This window comes from Aspergillus eucalypticola, assembly GCF_003184535.1.
Source record: "Aspergillus eucalypticola CBS 122712 chromosome Unknown BO83scaffold_9, whole genome shotgun sequence".
Lineage (NCBI taxonomy): Eukaryota > Fungi > Ascomycota > Eurotiomycetes > Eurotiales > Aspergillaceae > Aspergillus > Aspergillus eucalypticola.
The window spans coordinates 994,685-1,005,999 of NW_020290283.1; the positions used below are offsets into that span (position 1 = coordinate 994,685).

At 50.4% G+C, this 11,315-nt stretch overlaps 4 protein-coding genes across 4 annotated transcripts; all 4 read left to right on the forward strand.

The window, feature by feature from the left end:
- The first annotated feature begins 273 nt into the window (after nucleotides 1-273).
- On the forward strand, nucleotides 274-573 carry BO83DRAFT_377621 (uncharacterized protein). Its single transcript, XM_025531040.1, has one exon. It carries the CDS (start codon nucleotides 362-364, stop codon nucleotides 524-526), a length of 165 nt encoding a protein of 54 aa, XP_025389442.1. The 5' UTR covers nucleotides 274-361; the 3' UTR covers nucleotides 527-573.
- BO83DRAFT_249428 (uncharacterized protein) lies at nucleotides 529-3,658 on the forward strand. The gene is made up of 3 exons (XM_025527030.1): nucleotides 529-1,230; nucleotides 1,288-1,572; nucleotides 1,623-3,658. Exons 1-3 carry the CDS (start codon nucleotides 667-669, stop codon nucleotides 3,450-3,452), a joined length of 2,679 nt encoding a protein of 892 aa, XP_025389443.1. The 5' UTR covers nucleotides 529-666; the 3' UTR covers nucleotides 3,453-3,658.
- A 263-nt stretch (nucleotides 3,659-3,921) lies between these two features.
- On the forward strand, nucleotides 3,922-5,152 carry BO83DRAFT_377622 (uncharacterized protein). Its single transcript, XM_025531041.1, has 2 exons — nucleotides 3,922-4,102; nucleotides 4,212-5,152. Exons 1-2 carry the CDS (start codon nucleotides 4,064-4,066, stop codon nucleotides 4,902-4,904), a joined length of 732 nt encoding a protein of 243 aa, XP_025389444.1. The 5' UTR covers nucleotides 3,922-4,063; the 3' UTR covers nucleotides 4,905-5,152.
- A 3,975-nt stretch (nucleotides 5,153-9,127) lies between these two features.
- BO83DRAFT_387906 (uncharacterized protein) lies at nucleotides 9,128-10,130 on the forward strand (the record flags this gene model as incomplete). Its single annotated transcript, XM_025532740.1, has 5 exons — nucleotides 9,128-9,160; nucleotides 9,200-9,277; nucleotides 9,369-9,512; nucleotides 9,556-9,826; nucleotides 9,925-10,130. 5 exons carry the CDS (start codon nucleotides 9,128-9,130, stop codon nucleotides 10,128-10,130), a joined length of 732 nt encoding a protein of 243 aa, XP_025389445.1.
- Nucleotides 10,131-11,315: the final 1,185 nt, after the last annotated feature.

Genomic DNA, 11,315 nt, shown 5'->3' on the forward strand with positions numbered 1-11,315 from the left:
GGGCCCTTGAATGCCTGCCACCCTTGTCTTGGGCCCCGGTTACACTATCTAGATCCAACTCTATCGTTCAAGCTATCGGGAACGAGGAAGGCTCGTCATTGACGATGCATCAACTCCGCATACGGAGGGGACATCGTTAGCCCGTCAGACCTTACCAGGGTGCTGTGCACACCCCCCCCCTCCCCCCCGACTCCAACAGCAAGGGTCTGACAGCTCCTCGAGATTCCTGTGTGAACCCTTCATAAAATCCTGGTTTCCTCTCTCCCCTCGACCTGCCTTTTTCTTTTCCTGCCGGATACCTTGCTGCTCGCTCCGGCGTTGGCAATTCCAAACCTTGACTACTCTGCTCTTCTGTACATACATGCATGCCTCTCTCATCAATTGCATCATTGCTACTGCTATTCCCGCTTTTACTCTTGCGTCTATCTATATCCCGCCTCTTGAGCTAGTGGACTGGCCGCATTACCTGCATGTCCTCATCATCCATCTGATCATATCCGACTGTCTGCCCCAAAGCGGCCATTAACCCACGCGGGATTCACTTTCAACCGCTCGGACAGGCTCACCTCTGGACTGTCTGTGGTTACCATTGACATTCAGTTTAGACTAGTGGCGGGAGGTTCACCTGCATAAATACCCAGCGGCTGAAGAGCAGCTGCAAGTCCCATGCAGCAAAGCAACGGTTCCCATGACAGCTTAATTGCCCCGAGTCCAATTGTCCCAACTGGTCGGCCGAGTTCCCTGAACACCTCCAGAAGCGCCTGCACCATGTCGTCCCTGGCACACGAACCTCGGCAGTCCCGGGATACCCTCCAATCCTCCGAACATCTCGACCTGCGAGATGAGAATGCAACCGATTTCACCAAGTTTATCGAATCGCAAGGCCCCATCACCGGATCCACTGGAGCCCGGGAGATGCTCAAGGCCGGCCAGAGACGGCTTCGACAACTCGCTCAGCGCCCGAAAAAGAGTACTGACCCCAGGTCGAAGGCCGAAGAGTCAGCGCGGCAACTGCTTGCCCTTCAGGAAGGAGGCTTCTTGCCGACGAATGTTGCTGTTCCTGCTGGCGTACCCTCCAAGCGGTCGACCCACAAGAAAAGCCTGGACTCGAGCCGGTCTTCCTCCCGTTCTATTTCCAACCTCAGTTTCATGGCGAACTCTAGACGGGATGTAGAAAGCATTGGACAGCCGTGGCTCACGGATCCACTCGAAAAGAAGGACAGACCGGAGGTTAGCACAAATCATTTGTCTGCGCTGGATCTACGGGAGCTGACATCTTTGGTGGAGGCTGCGGTGACCATTCCCCCGCGCTTCGATGACACGAATCCCCCGCCGTACCAGCCACCCGTACCGGCGAAGGATGTCAAAGCGGATGCACAGCGCGAGAACCAGGACCCTGCGGTTGCTATTACCGTCGCCGACACCACATCCGGATTCAAGGAGAAACAGTCGCTCGGATTCAGCGACGCGGCGAACCCCAGCATCCAAGTCGACAGCAGTGAAGAGCAAGGACCCGACACACGGTCTGAGGATAATGTGCCAAAAGATGAAAAGGCATCAGACAATGACCAGGTAGGTCAATTCCTTGCGCGTCTGAAATATGCAAGTCTAACTTTATACAGTCTGGTCTCAAGACAGATGAAGGCGCAATGTCGCCAGATCTCGTGATCGACTCAGAGGTAGCCAACAAGCCTGCTACGAGCTCGTCTGGTAGCTCTTCAACACCGACAAGCCAAACCACTCCTTCTTTGAAGCTTTTCCCAGACACAATGCCCCCGCGCAACTCGAGTAAAGGAGCCTGGCGCATCTCCAATGCTCGTTCGCTCACTCTCAACAGACCTCTCCCGGCGAGCCCCGATCCGGAGGAGCAAAGTAGCATGGACTCGAATAAAGAAAGTTCTCAAGCGACCGATAGCACCACAGTCAAAGAAGGCTGTGGTGCTCAGGAGGTATCTGAGCCGATACCATCTACTTCCGCTGACGTTGGGAAATCGGACAAGGAGCCTTTGGCAAATGAAAAGAATTCACCGAAGAAAGGATCTCGCCGACCTTCGTCCCTGCCAATGTGCACGATCGATGCGTTCCCCTTGCCAGCACCCATGAGACCCCTGCCTTCTCTTCCAGAATCAAATGCAGCGAGTGGTGCTTACAGTCGCAGCGCCTCTAGCAGGTCTGCGCCTCTTGCGAGACTGGTATTGGACGAGCGGAACCAAGCCTCTAATGCGCATGATGAATCGGCCAAGGCCACACCGGCTATGTCCAACTCTCTTCTCTTAGTACGGGCGGGGCTGAGTCGGGCCGAACGAGTTCATGCATTGAAGATGAGAGACATGTCGGCGAGCCGTCTCTATCTTAAGGAGTCGGAGACACCTCGTGAGGAGGAAGAGGAGGATGACCAGCCCCCGCGGAGTGCAAAGGAACCCGAAGAAGCAATGGCTCAGGAACGTGGGGAGGCATATGCCCCTAGGCCTGAGTCTGAAAAGTCGGCGAATCGCAATGTGCGCTATCAGCGAAAAGTCGCTTCGGACCCTCCATCCCCACCGCCACTCTCCCCTCCCCCCTCGAAGCCGTCAAGACACCAGATTAGCCAATCTATTGGCAGGCGTTACTGCAGCACACCTCTTACAGGTAGTGCAGTATTGGCGAGAGATTCTGAGCCGCAGATGCTCCCTGCCTCCAGGGACGCCCCCGTTCGTCGGAGTAGTAGCACTCGAAGCGTGACCTCTTCGCATGAGCGAGCGAGAAAGGAACAAGACCCCGTGGGCCGCTCCGACGTTCCCATTCCATCATCCGACGACGAGTGCACCAGCGCAAGCGCGCGCCAGGATCAAGCCCGTCCAACTTCTAGTCGACGCCGACGGATGAGACCAGCAACCCTCACCATGAATGAGCACCGCTCCCACAAGATGCGCGCGACAAGGAGGTCTTCCGACTACTGCTTGTCGCCAGGAAGCCACCGAACCCGTGCCTCCGGACGGGCGTCGCCACAGTCCCATCATACTCAGAGCTCCTATTATTCTCGGGACTCACGAAGCTCCCACCACGACACGATCAGGGCTCTTGAAGGGCGCATCGCGCACCTTGAACGACAGAACAAGATCCTCCAGGCCGCGCTTATGGCCGCGTTAGACGTGGGCAGTGTAGAAAGCCTGCTTGGGGGATCTGCTACCTCTCTATCTACTTTGGCGAACACGCCGGCAACCGGACGGTCTTTTTCGTCTACGAACAGCTCCAGCTTGGACGAGTCGATGGTGGACGACCGTCGGCGTAGTCGCAGACGGCAGCCACCCTTCCGTCCAACCAGCTGGATAGCGAGCCCGGTCTCTAGCAGACGGGGCAGCTATGATACCGAAGACAGTGAGAATGTGAGGGAATTGGAGGATATGATTGAAGATTTTGATATGGATTGGATGTCTGAAAGGTCGAATCCTTCGAGCTTTCAGATGTCCTGAAGTTGATGTCAAATGGCGTAATGGCGATTGTTGATGTTTTTACCACGCTCTTTGAAATGTTGATCTTAGGATGAGGATTTATGCGCGTCCCTGGTGGACGGATTTTGTCTCCGATGTCATTCCCTGTTACTTGCAGATATTTCCTATGTTGTTTTGTTGCACGATACCACTTTGTTTTTAGTTGATTTACCTTGAATATACTACTATTTCCTACGTCATTCGCAACATCGTACTAGAAGAGAGCCCCTGCTCGTGCAATCAGAGACTGTAAATGTAATGCACTGAATGGATATTCCATAGAAAATAGGCAGACCTACAAAAGGGGTTTACGGAGGAAGTAGTTTCACAATAAGTGGTGCTCCAGTCAACGACGCCGCGCAAAGACCACGGACCAGCACCTAAGGCCACGCACTAGCGACTCCGGAGAATTGTTGATCACCACCACCACCAGCGCAACTCCTAACTTCCAGCCAAACCAACATACTCACCAATCAGCCTCTACACCAGATATACACTCCAACGCAAAAGCATGCGATAATTAATTTCCACTCCAACCAATACACAAAACACCCACCATACACTCAGCCAAAACCCACCACGAAAGCAACACAATGACACTCCTACCACCAACAACAACAACAACGTCAACAGTACGCCCTTTCCCCTCCCCCTCCCCCTCCCCCTCACAACCAACCAACCAACCAACAAACAAAACCCAGAACAATAACAACAACAACAATCTAACTCTTCAATGAATAGACCCAAATCCCCCAACATGTAACCGCTCTCCTCTCGCACCTCACCTCCCGCCCCGGCGTCCAATCCACCTTCATCCTCTCCCGCAAAGACGGCTCCATAATCCAGAGTACCGGACTGTATGCGAAACCGCCATCTCCTTCTCCTTCAAGTGCAGCTGCAGCTGCGGCGCAGCAATCACCGCGCACAGAGACCATCTCCGCACCTGTAGACGGAACCGAGCCGCAGACTGAAACTGAAGCTGGAACTGAGCCCGCGCCCACCGAAACGGATGCTGCTCAACCCCCGACTACGAAACAGCCACAGCAACAGCAGCAGAAAAAAGAAGAGACAACGCAACCGTATCAGCCGTCGCAGGGCGAGGCTCTGGCGGCGCATATCTTTGCGTTTGTGGCTAGTGCGTCGGAACTTAGTCTTGCGCTGTCTGGGGCGGAGGATGATGGGGATGGGGATGGGGTTGTTAGACAGGTGGATGGTGGGGTTTCTGGGGATGGAGGAAGTGGCTCTGGTGCTGGTGCTGGTGCTGGGGAGAAGGAAGAGGGCGATGATGAGGTCAAGTTGTTAAGGTTGAGGACGAAGAGGCATGAGATTGTTGTCGTGCCGGATAGGAAGTTTTTGCTTTGTGTGGTGCATGATGCGCATCATGGGGGTGTTGGGGCTGGTGCGAGTGGGGGTGCGGCTGCGGGGAGGAAGTAATTGGTATTACTCATGGTTTGGTTTGGGGCTGGTTAATGGATGTTGGTAGGTAGGGGGTGACGGTGGTGGTGATTGATGAATGGATGGATGGATATACCCGGAGTGTTTTTTCGTGTGTCTTAGGGTTAGTGATGGTGGTGGTGGTAGTTTACTTCTTTGTGTATGTTGTTGAATGTACAGGTTTAATTTGTGATTCTGTTCATGCAGCGGTACTTCACTGGTTGGGAGAGTCTCGACCTGAGTCTGGATTGATAGAATCAGTTCATACGGGATTGATACGAAAGTGAAGGGTTTACTGGTCGTCGCGGCGCTGCAATAGTGACCGACTAAGCAGTATAGCAGTGACGAGTCAGCGATTGTAATGAATATGGTATCATCAGGACGTGAATCCCGCTGCCTGATCAACACGAACTTCACACAAAAGCAACACGTCCTTCACGTTGACACTTCACACTTCATCCTCACTGTCACTGCCTCACAAATGGGGGATAAAAAGCCTCTTCTCTCTCCTTCCTGATTCTCCCCAGAGCATCATCATCCAGGCCTCTGTCTTCTTATATACACATTAAACATTCATTCTTCATATATCAACTCCTCATCTTATACTCAATCAGGAAGTCACATCCATCCTGACATTCAACTACTATCTATCACAACGTCAAAGACACCACACACTGCTCGGCTGCCTCGCAGCTGAATACTGTCTTCGGGCTCTGGCGTACTCGGCACAGAACCCTCTCAAGCAACTTGCTTCGACACTGTCGACAGTGCCAATATATAAGACTGGGAATAAGCCATGTCACTCCCTATCCCACATTCTTCTTCATAACACTTGTCTACCACATCCAGTATACAGGAGCCTGCAAGGACGTTTTCATCCTTCTCTTTGTGGTACTGACACACGAAGAATTCTTTCGTCAGCCTGGGCGCTCAACATCGCTTAAGCAATTCTTCTGAGTTCTGTGGACAGGTTAGACGAAGAAAGATTACTCAGGAATCCATCGTTGTGCCTGAATGCAGTGCAAGAAGAAAGGGCTAGTGGAAATATACAAAGATAATCATTCAGGCGTGATTATCAGAACTTTCATCTCATGCTCGGACTGAATGACCCAGACGAGCAAATTGCTTCTTTCGCGATACCCTCGTGATAGTGTGGCGGAAGCTGCTACGCAGGACACGTTGTATGAAGCATGGAGCACTGAAACAGCCTCTGGACACTGGGATATTCACTTCATGTCTGGGTATATGAGGCTGATTTCCTGGCATCCTACAGTCGCTCCTTGGGGCTGGCGGGATGCAATATACTGGGATCAAAAGATCTGATATATTCTGGACAGGATTCCCTTTGGTTTTAGAGCTGGTACATTGGTGAAGCAGCTCACACAATCATAGAAAAGGATACATCTAGAAAGACTCAACAGCTCAGTGGACGGGCTTTGAGGGGAGATAGCAGGCAATAGACTGTCTGACCCGAGTATAAGGAGGGATCCGACTTCAATCAAGGTGCAGTGTCTGCGAGAAAGAATTGCTTTTGAAACCCATGGTCGCAGAAGCCCCAGACTGAACATATACTGCTGGGGTTTGTGTACTACAGGTCATCGGTGTGGTCACTGCTCGGCAGCGTGGTCACCGTTCCGAATAGAAGGAACGAGCTTTTGCATAGGATGTGTCGATGTCTCTTCAGAACACTCAACATGAAAACTTCAATGTTGCATTATCGGGTCCGTGGGTCACAGACGCCCCGATGTCACTGGGTTAACAAACCGAAGAATGCTGGAAACATGCCGTCTTCGCTGGGTGATGATGCCTGTTACCGTGGGAGAGGAAAGAAGAGGATACAGGACAAAGGTAAGGTTTTGTATGACATGCCCTGTTTGTTTTTGGAGCTAACAAATTCTTCAGCAGGCTTCTGAATACAACATTGGTGCTCGATCGATTGAAATTGGAGATACTATAGAAGGCATGGCTGTGGTCAGCATACCTCGGGCCTACAAGTTCTATCATGTCGAATCTTAGGTTCTTGCTCAGAACCTTAATTGGAACAATGAGGGGACAAAGATGGCCTACAATCGACTCGAGAGCACATGGCTCTTTGGCTCCTGCTGCCAGTCGTTCAGATAAGAGGCAGAATCCGGTAATTGACAATATATTGGGCTAATGTGCACGGTAATAACCGGCTTATGGCAATTTCCGTCCTTCTCAAAAGCAGTCTCCGATCACATTGCTTGTGAGTACGAGCGATTGTCATGCCAAAAACATGTCTATAAAAGTTCTTCTGCGCCACATTGTCACCAGATCCTGGAATTACACCTAGAAAGGAGGCCCCAGCGACTTTGGCCGGGCCCGTACCGGGCCTTGGACATGACTGTGGCTGGCCATCCTTCGCCTTCATGCCAGTGTCTGGGTTCATATGGCTCGTTGCAAGGCCGAGGGAAAAGCTACGTCTGAGGTACGCATTCGCTCATTTTGCATAGTGATCTCGACGAGCGATCGGACTGATGATCGGCCACTGTTTCCTTTCCATATTTACTCACAGCCTCGGAATGATGAACCTGAATCATGGTACTAACATTCAGTCTTGCCAGTTGCTCTAGACACCACTTGAGTCCAGTCAACCGGTCCAATCCGGGCCATACTGGAAGGACTGAGGTCAAAGATGAGGATGGGATTGAGAAACAAGCAAGTCTCTTTTCTCATCTCATTGACGAAGAAATATATGGAGTTCTTGTCGAGCGAAGCATCAGAGACTCTGGAACCAGTCATGCCTCGTCATCCCTGGTTGTCATTATCGCATCCTCGCTATGTCTTCTGTCTTCTTCCATGGCCAACGCTTCGCCTAGGTCTCATCGCATGCATAAACATATTCCATCGTTTCAGATCTGCTACGATGAGGATGGCCGCGTTCTGGCTCTGCATTGTCCATTGGCGGAAGAGGATACAGTGGTGATACACTGAACTGGTCATATTACTGCCAGCATGATTCTGGCGTTCCACTGGCGCTGGAGATCGTCCATGGTACCCCCGAACAAGTACATCTCCTCGCAGACTTGGTGGCTGATCCGGAGCACAGAAACCTTCATGACTGTAGTAGAGGAAGATGAGCCTCGTATACAGTGTAGAGCTTCTCAAATCTTAGGGCGGGCAACATTACTCTTGATCTGGAAAAGACGTCCGACGCGCCAAATCACATCGAGAATCCAGCGACATTTTACCTTTCAGAAAGAAAGATTGACCGCCGAACAATGTCAAGAACATCATAGAGTAAACAAGATGATGGCAGGTTCTTCAACCCAAACGCTTATCACGGATATCATGCATCCGCCTCATGAATACATACATATGGAAGCAAGAAATATATCAACCGACCTTGGCAACCATGTCGTTCCAATGGCCTACTGTGGGTGCTTGGCGCAATGAGATACCCTCACTTGCCGATACTTGACCTTCGAGATGGAAGAAAACGTCCAGGGAAGTCCAACAGTATGCATCTGCATGGCAGCTCTCATTACCAAGATATCTTTGTGCAGCTGCCGTCTTTTCTCCCCTCGAGGCTCGTCTTCAAAACAGAAGAAAATGCAGCTTGGACGTAGATGTATGGCATCGGTATATACTAGCCATAGGATTGACTATACGGTATGCCCAATGGATCTCGACATAAACGTGCAAAATCATTCCAATGGCTTATACAAGCAAAAGGTAACAACAAGAAACCCGATTTTTATGGCTGTTGGAGCCTGTTCATTCTCGTCGGCTGTTACTGAGAATTCTCATCACGGTCGCGGCGAATGCGGACTACATGAAACCTACCATGCTTACTTCCAGCCGAGATCATGCTTGGAAAGATTGCTTTGAATTGTTACTGTTCTTGCAGAGAGCTACACATTATAACCGGAACGAGGCATTACAGGGACTACTTGGAATTCGCGAGTTCTCTGTTCTACAGTGTACAACAGCGGAAACAGCATGATTGGAGCGATACGAGAGAAGGCAAAGTGGGCCAAGGAATGTTGACATCCTGATAACTTTGGATGAGTATCTTCGGCTGCTGATGGTGCACCTTGTTGCTACAGATATGGCATCGAGAAATAACCACACTCGACAATTTCAGGGATCCTGGACCTTTCAAAACAGCGGTCTCGCAGCATTTTCCATATAAGAACAGCAATCCCAAACGATATATAGACGATGTCGAGCAACCGGCATGTGTCTGCTTCCGATGTTCGATGGGATATAGAGACACGAGGCGGCCGAAGAGCGTACGTGGAAGCAAGACCACACATTAGCGTCTGTTGCAGTGTGAAGCCATTAGTCGGGATGCAAAACTCAAAGGCACACTCTCCGTCGGTCTTAACATTCGCTTGCAACAAGGAAAGGTATCGGCTATAGTCCACTAAAGTCATATGTTCCTCTCACGACTATAACACCACGCCTACACCCTCAGTAGGTGCAGGCTTTACCCAACAGGAAGCGGTTTCCCAATATCCAGCGAGTGGCAACCAGCCTTCAGATAGACTGCTCACGGCAGATGACAATTCCATTGTACAGGGATCAGCGTCCCAGCTAAATGAGTGTTTCCAGGAGAATGGATATGCTTTACCAAATAGTCGGGTGAGTGAGGCACTGGAGATGACCAGAAACATAACTCGGGCAGTGTGAAACCCATACCATGCTGAAGCTCACAACCTTTGGCGTACTCAGACATTCATCGCACTATTCCATTAGGACAGGCACCTTGAAGCACCATCGAGTGGAAGCAGGGATTGATGAAATATGTCAATGGAAAGTGGCAAAACTAGACAATGTTTTAGCCAACTTTGTGTCCTCGCATAGGAAATATCACCATGGAATTCGGCATTATACACCCATGGCAAATCAAGTTACGGGTCTTTCTGTCCCCGGGCTTCACACATGGACCCGCGTGGGTACGTGGCATGCTGCGTGCTCCTGGGTGGCTTCCACTCCAGAGCAGAACAACAATCCATCGACGCGAAAGTCAAAAGTCCTGTTACGATATAGATAGCATTGATAAACTCTGCTACTTCGGATGAGCCATTACAGAGAAAGATCCCCGTGGCTATGTGGCTGCGCTTCGTGCTCCTGACATCCACTCCACACGAACAAGCAATCCAAAGACATATGGGAGTCTACTTAACTGCTACACTCGACTATAGAGTACCAATATGCTCTGCTACTTCGAAATGCGTCAACACCGAAAAGCCTGCGTAGGTATGTGGCTATGCTGCGTACTCCTATGGCGGTTCACCCCAGAACAAATCAACAATCTAACAACACAAAGCAGAGAAATTCCTGCTGCGAGTAACTATATAATACTGATTGGCTTTCGAACTTCCGAACGTCTTCATCAAAGGCCACAATTCACCTAGGAGGTTGTCGGCCAAGGCATAAGCGACAAGGCAACATCTAACGAAATGAAGCTGCATGAAAACATGGTGCCTAAACCCAGCGTCTAAAGCAATGGCACATCCTTGTTGTTGAATACTCCATCCGGATATAAACGACGATATGCATCAGTCACTGTCGATGTTGGGATGAGGACACGTTCATCTCATAAAAAATGCCAAGAGCAATCTTGATTCAGAGTGAATGTGAATCGTCAGAAAAAACAATATCGAATATGACATCTCACCGATCAAAACTTTGGAAAGAGGCAAAGGCGCTGCTTCATATAAAGAAAGGTACGGAGGCTCTACTGTAGCAGACTTTGCTCCTATTATGCCCTACCAGCGACCAAGATTCTATGATCGAACGATTCTAACGCTACGAGATCTGCGCTCATCCGCGGGTACGGGGGTACGCATACTCCAGCGATTGAAGTGGGACGGTCCAAACTTCCGCCTTTCTGAATCTCCCCAGGCATGTCTGGCAATCCACACCTCAGCTTTGAATCTTGGATGTGGTCTCTTTACCATTTTCAATTTTCCCGACAAATAGAGGCATTGCTGTGCACTGCAAAATGCTGTTGCATGTCCTCCGGGTGACGATCTTCGCTATTTGCAGTACCATCTCCGCTTATTAGTGCAGGTATAAGGGCACAATCTCGGTACTTCTCCTTCTCTCTCCAACTAGCTCACAGAGACAAGAAGCAGGTCGTGTACACCAGTTGGGACAGTGATGCGCTATGTCCAGATAGCGAGTCAAACGATGACCTCCGCACTGCTTATACCACCTCAGGTCTCATCTTATTTCGTCTTGACCATATGAATGCTCTCTTGTCTCTTTTGGACCACGCCTACTTCTTCCTAAATCTCCTCCCACCAGCATCGTGCCAACCACTGCAAGCAAGCGGTCTTTTCAAGGCGGTGGTGAAATTGAAAATGGACATGAACAGTCTGCCACGGTTGAAAGCTCCAGCAGTGTGACAGAAAGCATTCATAGTAAAGAGGAAAAAGA

Bases quoted from the DNA above. Each gene is read 5' to 3' on its own strand.
- BO83DRAFT_377621 (XM_025531040.1), top strand. From the start codon at position 362: ATGCATGCCTCTCTCATCAATTGCATCATTGCTACTGCTATTCCCGCT.
- BO83DRAFT_249428 (XM_025527030.1), top strand. From the start codon at position 667: ATGCAGCAAAGCAACGGTTCCCATGACAGCTTAATTGCCCCGAGTCCA. The intron at 1,231-1,287 runs GTTAGCACAAAT...TCTTTGGTGGAG, and splicing joins AAAAGAAGGACAGACCGGAG to GCTGCGGTGACCATTCCCCC. The intron at 1,573-1,622 runs GTAGGTCAATTC...AACTTTATACAG, and splicing joins AGGCATCAGACAATGACCAG to TCTGGTCTCAAGACAGATGA.
- BO83DRAFT_377622 (XM_025531041.1), top strand. From the start codon at position 4,064: ATGACACTCCTACCACCAACAACAACAACAACGTCAACA. The intron at 4,103-4,211 runs GTACGCCCTTTC...TTCAATGAATAG, and splicing joins CAACAACAACAACGTCAACA to ACCCAAATCCCCCAACATGT.